Genomic DNA, 11,249 nt, shown 5'->3' with positions numbered 1-11,249 from the left:
AAAATAGGAGACAGAAAATGGACTAGAAGGAGAAATATATCTGCAAGTGGTACATCTAGTAGAGTTACAACTGTATTTACAAGGTGTAGACTGAACAAAACGGGGTATGGTCATCAATTCCCTGATCTTGGTTGGTGTTAGCAGATTTTTTTTTTATTTTTTATTTTTCAAATTAAGTATTTTTATTTTGTTAGCACAACAATAGGAGGCAGTTACATCGTGATAGAAAAGCGTGTGGTTGCCTACGCAGAGGCCAACATTGCATAGTAAGTATACAGTTATAATCCGTAAATAATTACAAGCTTCTCCATGTGATATAGGTCTAGAGCATGTCAGGCCGCAGTATTATTACATATACCAAACACAACCTTGTACAGTGGAATCAGCTCCAAAGTGTTTCCAGCTATGAACGAGAGTTCCGTGCCATAGTTTGCGCTTATAACTTTGCGGCCCGTTCAGGAGGTGTGTGTGGTGGACCCGGGAGTCCCAACCTAGGGTGTTATCTGAGGTTATATTGGGGCGTTCAGGCCCCTGTGGTGTCGGTAGTCGTTGGTAAAACGGGGCCTGGGTTCAGGTAGGGTCTATACTACCAGCTGATGGATTGGCCCTTTCAGCCCTATCCCGTTCCTTCGTCTGTTGTGGGGGACCCTCGGGTCATTCGTGCTCAGCTGGTCATGCCCCACCTTATGCTTGTGGGTCTTGTTATGTCTGTCCATATGTCTTTCTTAAGTCCTTGAGGTGTTTTATACTAGCCTTTGTCGTCAAGTGTCAATATGCGTAGTGTAACAGTGATCGGAGGTTCTTGTGTGGCTCCGCCTGTTAGTCAGTCAGTCGTCCGTCGGTATGGGGTATGGGAAGGAACAGTGGGGGGGGGAAGAAAGAAATAGGGGTAGGGGGGTCCCAGATCTGCTGTCGGGGGCTGGTGGTCGAATATGAGTTCCTAGTGCGAGTATGCACGGCCTAGTCTGTCGTCGAGGATGTCTGGGGGCCTTGGTTCTGTCGGGGTCCCCCTAGTGTGTCTAGGAATTCATCCTTTGAGGTTGTCAGGATCCAATGCGTCCACGTGTCTAGGTATCTCTGTGTCCTATCCGTGGCCTTCAGGTATAAGTCCTCCGTCACCCTGAGGTCCTCCATTTTTGCAAACCATTGCCTAAGGGTAGGTGGCTCCTTGTCTCTCCAGTGTAGGGGGATAAGTTGTTTAGCAATGTTTAGTATTCTTATGGTCATTGATCGTTTGTAAGTGTTGCTAGGTACCGTGTTGTGATGTAGGAGCATAGCTGCTGGTTTAAAGGGCGGAGGGTTGTCTGTAAATTTCTGTATTATTTTATATATTCCCTGCCAGAAGGGTTGTATCTTCTTGCATGACCACCAAATGTGTAGGTGTGTCCCCGTCTCTGTCCCGCAGCGCCAGCAGTGTGCGGCGTGTTCCGGGTACATGTCATGTAGGGTGTCCGGGGTGCGATACCATTGTGTAAGCAACTTGTATGCGCTCTCTTGGTATCTACTGAAGACCGCACAGTGATGCGTCAGTGTGCATATTTTGTCCCATTCCCCATCATTCAGTTTGAGGTTCAGAGCTGTTTCCCATTTCCCTTTAAACCGAGGAGTTTCTGTTGGGATCTGTCTCTGTAGTAGGCCGTACAGTTTAGATATCCCGTGCGGGAGCGGTTCCGGATCGAGGCATAGCTGCTTGAATTCCGTAGGGGGGCGCCGTAGTGCCCTACCCTGGGGTAGGGTCTGAAGGTAGCTTGTCAGTTGCGCGTACGTAAACGTCTGTAAGAAGGACGGAGGTTGCCCGTCTGTGAGATCCCTAAGGGTCTTTCGTCCCGCCGGTGATTGGATGTGGTGTAGCCTAGGCAGTCGGTCCGGGAGGATGCATCTGAGGGTTAGAGGTGCAAGTCCTGGTGGGAAGTCTGAGTTGTGTGTCAAGGGGAGTAGGGGAGACGGGTAGGGGGTCAGGCCTGTTTTGTCGGCTATGTTGTGCCAGACTTGTAGTGTGTTCCGCACATAGATGGGTGTCCCGTCTCTCCTCCCTCTGGGCAGCCAGGGGGCCAGTGCTATGGGGATCTGTAGGTCTGCCTCGTCCACCAACTTCCACTGTTTGTGGACGTTTGGTTTTGACCATTCCACTATCCTGAGAAGGTGGCAAGCTGTGTAATATAGGTGGAAATCTGGTAGTGCCATGCCACCCTTATCCCTGGGTTGTGTGAGTTGAGAGAATTTTAACCTAGACTTCTTCCCGTTCCATACGTATTCTCTCATAGTCTTGTGTAGGGCCGCGAAAAATGTTCTGGGGATACGTACAGGGATTGTCTGCATCAAGTATAATAGTCTTGGCAGAAAATTCATCTTAATAACCTGGACCCGGCCGAACCAGGAGATGTGGGGGTATGACCATTCCCCGGCATCTCTCTTAAGTACGGCCAGCATTTGGGTGAAATTTGCTGTGAAGAGGTCCGTGTCTTTTCTCGTAAGCCAGATGCCCAGGTACCTAATTCTAGAGTCTGCCCATTGGAACGAGAAACTCGTGCGGAGATGTGCTTCTCGTTGTTGGGGTATGGATATGTTAAGGATATACGATTTAGAAAAATTAATTTTCATATTTGAGATTTCTCCGTAGTCGCGGAAGGCTTTAATGATGTTTGGGAGGGTGAGTTCAGGTTTAGTGACAAAGAAGAGAAGGTCGTCGGCGTATGCCGCGACCTTGTGTTGTGTGGTGCCCTTGGTCAGTCCTGTGATGTCTCGGTTAGTCCTAATCGCAGATTTTTAAGGTTAAAACATTTCCCAAGAGGTACTCTAGGGGACTATGGTAATGTAAGGTGCAACCAAGGGTTCCTAATAAAGAATGGCCAATGTTTATATGAAGTAATCAGAATTTCATTGTAAACCAATAGAATTTAGTAACAAAATAAAAGTCCTTCTTTTATTTTTTTATGTTTCCTTTTTATTGTAAGGTGCACACATGACACAGGTACATAGGTACAAAGGAAAACAACATGTTGAGATACATGCAGTTATACAGTAAGTAACGATATATACTGTACTCCGAAAGTTGGAGGACATAAGTAATTCTGCATATTTGCTATTCAGAACCTGGACATCATCAGCCTCTTGGTGGGGACCTGCAGTTATGTACAGTGGTTTGGAGCTATGAGGCATGTTGCATTCTGGAAGTTGCAGGAGACCATTGCATCTCTACAGTTCTTATACCTTTACATATTGAGGTACTCTCAAGAAATAGAGCACAATTGTTATTTTAAAACCAGCAATGCCAACACATTTGGTGTGCACCTGGGTATATGTGAGCTAGTTTCTGGGGGGTGAGGAACCATCTCATCCACATTTTAAAATCTGTCTCTATGTGATCCAAAGAGTGCGTAGCTTTTTTCACTTGCATCACGGCTATAAGTCATCTACTCGGCTTGATGCTATCCAAGCTCCCTTTCCTATTGGACCATGTAGCCCATTTTTAGAGGCCTGTGCAGCTCTAATAATCATCGGTAGCATAGTGAGAGTGGCTTAGTAAGAGTTGGGCATCCTAGATACATTGTATCAAATGCGCTCAGTTGTCGACTATCTACAGTGGTCAGTCCAGTACCTCCCAAAATATGTTTTACAGATCAGTATGTAAAAAGCTCACTGCAAGGCAGTAGGTGGATTTGCTGTAGGTCAGGAAAGTGTTGTATCTATACATCGTCTATCAACTATGTCACTTTGACAATACCTCTCTCTGTCCATTGGTCCAGTGGTAAGCCTTGCGTTCAATATTTTAAGTGGTCTAGAGAGGCATACATGCTCATGGGTTTTGTCACCATTTTGGGGGCCCATTTTATCCAAGCACGGAGAGATACCTTTGTGGGTGATAGTAAGCTTATTTGCCGGGGATGGAATTGGGCAGAGACCCAGATCAGGTCCATTATTGAGTGTGGTGCACTGATTGCATTTTCTAACTGATGCCACAGCGGGGTCATTGGCATCGATATAAGTCTTGCTGTCTGTGCCAGGATGGTAGCTAGGTAATATTTAGAGATGTTGGGTACCCCTATACCACCCCATCCCATATGCAAGCTTATGCTTGACAGAGACACCCTTGGTGGTTTCTTTTTCCATATGTGTGTATTCAGTAGGTGTTGGAATTGTGTCAATATCGTTTTGGGGACTTTAATTGCTAGGGTTATGAAAATGAACATAACTTGTGGAAGAACAATCCTTTTAATTACATTTAATCCGACCCAGCCATGAGGAGTTTTTGTCTCCCCAGCTCTCCAGAATCGGCGTGAGTTTCGGCAGTAGTTGGCTGTGGTTATGTTTTAATATGATATGTTTGGAGGGTGCTAATTGCATTCCTAAATAAGTAAGTGTGTCTTTCCTCCATTCAAATGGGTAAAGTGCCCGCAATTCAGTAAGGTGAGGGTGCGGTATGTTAACAGGGAGTACCTGCGTTTTAGCTGAAGAAGCCTTTGAAGAGGCGAAATGTGTAAAGTGGGACTCCTTGAGCATATTTTTATTGTTCTTATTGCTTTTTGTTTGGTTAATAAATAGTGTATTTTATATTTATATTTACACTTTTATTTTTCCATTCTATACTTCCTGGTACCATCATATTCCTAGGTGGGGATTATACTACCAGCGCTGTATATACCAGAGCAAGTTCTACTCTGGTAAATGTGAGTACGTTATACTATTTATCTCACTTTATATTTACTAATATTTATTTCATCATTGGAGCATTTTTTTCTGTATTTACTCCTATATATGTATTGCACACTGCACTTCATGTGTGCCATCTCGACGCCTATACCAGCACATATCCTTAAACGGGGATTGTTCCGTCCATGCACTGAAACAGCTGAGCTCTAAGATAGCTCAATTAAATGTGAGTGTAATCCCATAAGATCACATGTCACTCACTTATTGTATATACTGTATTGCACCATTATTGTCTTTTCTGCTCTTTTGAGGTCAAATGCGTATATAACTTCAAAATACTTGTGTACGTATCAAGTTTTGTATATACTCTCTGGGCGCGGATTCTTTCCTTCCCTTTTCTGCGTTTTAGCTGCATTGTTTTTATAGTAGGATACTTGTCCGTAATTGTGCAGGAGAGTCAGAAGTGGTGGGGGGAGTCATTGGGTTTCATAAGAAATAGAAGTACATCGTCTGCAAACAGGGCTATTTTTTGGGAGCCAATTGGTGATGGTACCCCAGTTATAGCTTGATCAGTTTGGATTGTGTAGATCAAGGGGGTTTAAAAATAAGGGGCGGAAAGGGGCAAGGGGCGAGTACTATTGGTAAGGTCAAAGCGACAGGATTTGAAGCCAGAGCTCATCACTACAGCTTTAGGGGATGAGTACAGGGAGAGAAGGCCATGTGTAAATTTAGTTGTGAATTTTAATTTTTGTAGAACTTCAGTCATGTATCCCTATTGGAGACGGTCAAAGGCCTTCTCAGCATCTAGGGCGAGTACTAATCCTTGGGTTCTGTCATTAGTCATGAGTTCTAATATGTCCAGTGCTTGTCTGGTATTGTCTTCTAGCTGATGTCCTGAAACAAAGCCTGCATGTTCAAGGGAAATAAGCTCAGGAAGCAGGGGACATATCCTGTTTGCCAGGACCTTAGCAAACAACTTTGTGTCCGCATTTAATAGAGATATCGGGCGCTATTTTGCGCAGGAATTCATTGGCTTGCCCGGTTTCGGGATTGTGACAATAGTGGCTTCTACCATTTTGGTGATATATGACCTGTCTCTAAAATGTAGTTGAACAGGGCTGTCAGATGTGGAAGTAGTTGCTAAATGAACACCTTGTAGCAATAGGTAGAGAAGCTGTCAGGGCCTGGGCCTTTATGTCATGGAGTGGCTTGTAATGCCTTAGCTATTTTGTCCTCAGCGATTGGCCTGTCCACTTCTGTTGACTGGTTGCTGGAGAACTGGGGGAGCCCCACCCTATTGAGGAAAGCTAGGATTTTGGCCTGCGATGGCTGATGTTGAGGGGAGTCAGAGGAGAGGTTATACAGCGATTTGTAGAATGCCGCAAACTCATCTACTATCATTTTTGGGTTGGTCAATTTAGCTCACGTCTTGTCCAAAAGATAGGGTATCCTCATTTGGGATTTTCTTCTTTTAATTGTAAGGTCAGTAGTTTCCCTGCTCTGTTCCCCTGCCTATAATAATCATTTTTAAACTTACGGATCAGTCTCCAATTGCTGCATTTGGTGAGCTTCCATTCTACTGGACACAGTAGGCAAATTTTTGTGCTGGTCCTCTATCACTTTCAGATCTTTCAGGAGTTTTTTATTTTTTTTTCAAACGTTTACATCGCAGTCATGTACCGTGTTAGATCAGTCGACCCCGAACTACTGCCTTTTGGGTAAGCCAGGTTGTAGGGAGAGTCGTATTTGTGTATCGGTTATCCACAAAGAAATTTGGAAGCATTCTTCGTACTTCTGCTGCCTGTTCTTTGTGGTCTAAGAGGAACTCTTGAGTCGCCAAGTTCCCCTTCCCCTAATTGGATGTAGCGTAGTAAAAGTGGTCAGGAGGGGTGCATGGTCCGACCAAGTGATGGGGCAATAGTAACCTTGTGTCCAAGGTTTTTGCGTCAACTTGGCACATGTCTATGCAAACGCATTGGTTAAGGAACTTCGAATAGAAGGTGTAGTCCCTAGTAGCTGGGTATAGTGAGTGCCATGTGTCGTGTAGGCCATGAGTGTGCAGAAAAGCTGATAGCTTTGCGCTGAGGGGTGTGGAGCAGGAGTGGGAGCCTGGGTCTCCGGATCTGTCTAGTTCAGGGTCCAACACAAAGTTAAAATCATCACAAATAAGCATTTGTCCCTGCTTTAACGTGTCTAGTTTGTTCAAAGCTTTTCTAATAAAGTCATACTGGTTGGTGTTGGGGGCATATAGGTTGGCTATAGTCACTGGGATATCGTTGTGTAGTCCCACCCATATAAGGAGACATCCGTCATTAGTTTTGTACTCTTTCCCACAGTGAAAAGTCCAGTCCGAATGGAACAGTATGCTAACACCTCTGGTTTTGTTGGGTGCTAGTGCATAGTAGCATAGTTGGTACCTAGATGAGGAGAATTTTGGGGGGGTTTTGACGGAGAAGTGGGTCTCCTGAATGCAAGCAATAGATGCGTTTGACTCATGCATCTGGGGAAAAGCGAGTTCGTAGGTTTTGTACTCCAGCTTCCTAGTCTTTCTGCCAGGTGCACAGCTGCACAATGTACACCAAAAGATAAGTAGCCGGCACTCAAGGTTTTGTAAGGTGAAATAATATTTTCAAAATCCAAAGATCTCACAGTCAACATTTCAGTTCATCTAATAGAACTTTCTTCAGGACATAACAAGGAAAAACTAAATCACTATATATAAGAAGAAACAAACTTACCAAACCCTGATCACCTGTGTGTGAGCGTCTGGCCTTCCTCCATGTGCCTGCGTGCCATGTAGCACCTCCCCCCATGATGTCATGCCGTGCCGTGCTTGCAGACCCATTACCATAGTGATGTATGTAAACTAACAATGATATCTGTCATGGATACCACAAATGTGATTGTGACTGTAAATCCACAATATTAAAGCCCCAAATACCACAGGGCAAATGAAAACTAAGTATGTAAGAAAGTGGTAAAAGATCAATATGTTATCAGTGCTCGATCGATCAATGATTGCTGTGCAGAGCAGTAGACTCTGATTGTCATACAGAAATAAAGTGCTGAGTGTGTAATAGGACCAAAGCGCTGAGTGTGTAATAGGACCATATTAGACGGTATTAATCATCAGTGCCGTGTGGCATATTCCATATAACGGTAAAGTGTACATGGAAATAAAGTGAAACTAGTGTTAGTGCAAATCACTGCATTTACAGAAGAAAGTGAAAAGTGCAAAACGTGAATGAACAGTATGTATAGACCAGCCAATGAAAAAAAGATTGAATCTTTACATTGCTAAATAACCACTTAATATATAGTGTATAAAGTGCAGTACCAATAATAATAATAATAATAATAATAATAATAATAATAATAATAATAAATACCCAAGTGCATCATGTATATTAGGAAAATATTACTATTCTAGTACAATGTATATTTTCAATAAAATTTATTTCACATAATTAATTGAAACTATAGTTTAAGTATAAAAGGGTGTTGAACAATGGCTAAAGGAAGGAAGAAATAACAATAATATACATATAAAATGATCCAATGACCACAACATATGAATATGATGGAACAGTGTACATAACTAAATATATATCCATGTCACTGAATTAAACAGTAACATCACTTAATTCCAAGAGTAGTAGGTACTGTGAAAGGATACATATTAAAATGAAAAAGAAGACCCAGCTTGTAAGACCCACAATGTCCAGAACAGCATCATTCTCTTTAAAAATGGTGATATCTTTTCAACCATATTTTTCTTTTCCATTTGGCAAAAGACTCCATAATAACAAGTGGGGGAATATATACATTAAATAAAAGGCATGAAGGTCAGTTTTTCATTTAGGCCTAAAGGTTCAATAATGTTCAACTCTTGGATCCAAAATGTTTCCCTTTGAAACCATCGGTTTGCTCTGTCTCTGCCACGTCTGGAGATAGGACGTGATCAATGGCCACACACTTTAAAGAAGCCAATGGGTGTTTATGTTCCAAAAAGTGTCTCACCACTGCTTTATCTGTGTGGTCATCCCTTATTGCAGCCCTAATACTGGATCTATGTCCCCTAATTTCTTCACACAGAACTGTTTCTGTCTTCCCTATGTAATTTAAACCACCGGGACATGAAAGTTTGTAAATCACATGATCTGTTTTGCAGGTGATTCTGTGTTTGATGTCATACTTTTTCTTTGTGTGAGGATAATCAAAGAATTTAGTGGGAACTAGATGGCCACATGTGACAAAGCCCAAGCATCTCATACATCCCAAGTTAAGGACTTTTTTCTGAGCCAGTTCTTCCACTTCCCACTCATTGTTCGCACATGAAATATTATACTTACTTATTGATTTTAGTGACTTCACTTTATTTTGTTTTAGGCTACTAATCACATACTGCATAAGTTGTTATATTCAAAATGTTCTTTGATTGTACAAATGTGAGTATTACATTACACAAGTGAAATATAAAGATTTGGCCATTTTTAATTGATTTATTTTATATTGATTCCTAATTGTTTTTAATATTGTTCCTGACAATATCTTTGTCTCTTTTTGTATGTGTTACACCCATTTGGTGAACTATTTTTTTCACAGCTTTTAGAACCTCTTTGTTCCTCAATGCATAAACTAATGGATTTAACATCGGAACCAGAGCAACATACAGCATTGACAGCAACTTATCTTGCTCCTGAGAATGTTCAGAGGTTGGTTTCATATTCAGAACAATAGAGGTTACACAGAATATTATCACAACAGTCAGATGGGAAGAGCAGCTAGAAAATATCTTGAGTCTTCCTGCAGAGGTGCGGATCTTTAGAATTGTAGAAATAATATATACATAAGATATCAGAATCATTAGAAATGGCACATATCCCCAAAGTGCACCCTCAACAGTCATTATTGTTCGAATATTTGTGAAATCACTGCAGGACAGAGACATCATAGTTTTAACATCGCAAAACAGATGATTGATTTCCTTGTTATTGCAAAATGATAAATTAGATATTAGCACAGAGTACATAATTGAATTTAAAGAACCAAGAAGCCATGATACAGAAGCCATTATTGTGCATAATTTTTTGTTCATTATAAAAGAATAATGTAGGGGAATACAAATGGCCACATATCGGTCATAGGCCATAGAGGCCAAAAGGAAAAACTCTGTGCTGACACAGCATACAAATACAAACATCTGTGTAATGCATCCAGCAAAAGATATTTTGGTATTGTATGTTGCAGTGATGGCCATCAGTTTTGGCAGAATAGACGTTACATAAAGAATATCTTGGACAGATAGATTACAAAGAAAAAAGTACATTGGAGTGTGTAGATGTGGCACAAGACATACAAGTAGACTAATAGTCATGTTGCCAAGAGTAGCAAGAAGAAACAGCAACAAGGTCCCAATAAAAAACACCATCTGGAGATCACCATATCTGGAAAAAGCTATAAGGTTAAAATCTCTCTGTAAGGTTCTGTTGTGACCAATATCACTCATGCTGGTGTCTGTGAAGAATAAAGTATGTAAAAATGTCAAGATATCAATCGATCTACTAAGTAAATTATTGCATTCACAATAACTCCCTTACCTTCATTACTGATTAGAATGAACAAAAGGACAAACAATTGGCCTACAATTAAATTAAAAACAAACAGCACAATAAACAGTTGAGGGGAAAAATATGAAAAAAACAAAGAAAATCTAAGAAGGAAGCAAATTACAAGTATGAATACAAAAGACAACAATGAAATGTGTCAATATGGTAGTCATGTTACATATTACAACTATTAAATTAAACATGCTTTTGGGTTTCCCACTGTGTTTTCTGCTTTCTTTTTTAATTTGTCAGATGGTTAATCACAAAAAGCCAACATTTGATGCAGCAAACCCATTTGAAACAGAGCTAAATAGATTATGAATAAAATGCAAAAACTATCATAAAAATATGAATAAGTCAACACAAACAGTCTGCACAGTGCAATAAATAAAAAAAATAAAAAATGTGATGTGCCTTTTCTCTTTACCTTAGGTTCAAGGGGACGTTTTAATAAAATGATAGTGATTCCCTTTAAAGCTAGGTAGCATTTTCTCTCATTCTTCTTTAAAAAAATATATATATTTTAACACAAGCCACACAAATAACTTAAAGGGGAACTTTCACTTCCCATGATTTTAATAAATATTTATCTTATCCCTATAGTTAATAACTACATGTTTGGGAGGTGTGAAAAGCAAATTTAATGTAGGAATCCACCGATCTTAACCTGCAACTGAGTGCTTTCATCTTTTTTTCCTCAGTCAATCACTCTGTCATTTGCACCTTGCAGTCACCATAGAGAAATTATAAAGAAAAGAGGAGAAATTAAAGTATGTTTCTATTTGCAATATTAGCCCTGGCTTTGTCTTTTCTGAACTGAATTATTTGCTAAATCTTAAATTTAAAAGAAATCAGAGAATCACATGAAAAAAAAAAAAAACTTGACACAAGTTATAGGTGATTTTCAACGTTTTATTCAATGGAGTAAATTCCAGAGAAATTACAGTTCCTCTCTATGGTTAACATATCTATGCTAGAAACAAACAAAAA

General features: G+C 40.7%; 1 protein-coding gene across 1 annotated transcript; it reads right to left on the bottom strand.

Annotated features, from left to right (window-relative positions):
* Positions 1-9,169: 9,169 nt before the first annotated feature.
* Positions 9,170-10,159, bottom strand: LOC134601762 (olfactory receptor 1G1-like). Its single transcript, XM_063446262.1, has one exon. The coding sequence runs from the start codon at positions 10,157-10,159 to the stop codon at positions 9,170-9,172; it is 990 nt and encodes a 329-aa protein (XP_063302332.1).
* Positions 10,160-11,249: the final 1,090 nt, after the last annotated feature.

Source organism: Pelobates fuscus, chromosome 3 (genome assembly GCF_036172605.1).
Source record: "Pelobates fuscus isolate aPelFus1 chromosome 3, aPelFus1.pri, whole genome shotgun sequence".
NCBI lineage: Eukaryota > Metazoa > Chordata > Amphibia > Anura > Pelobatidae > Pelobates > Pelobates fuscus.
This window is presented reverse-complemented; position numbering and strand designations above follow the sequence as displayed.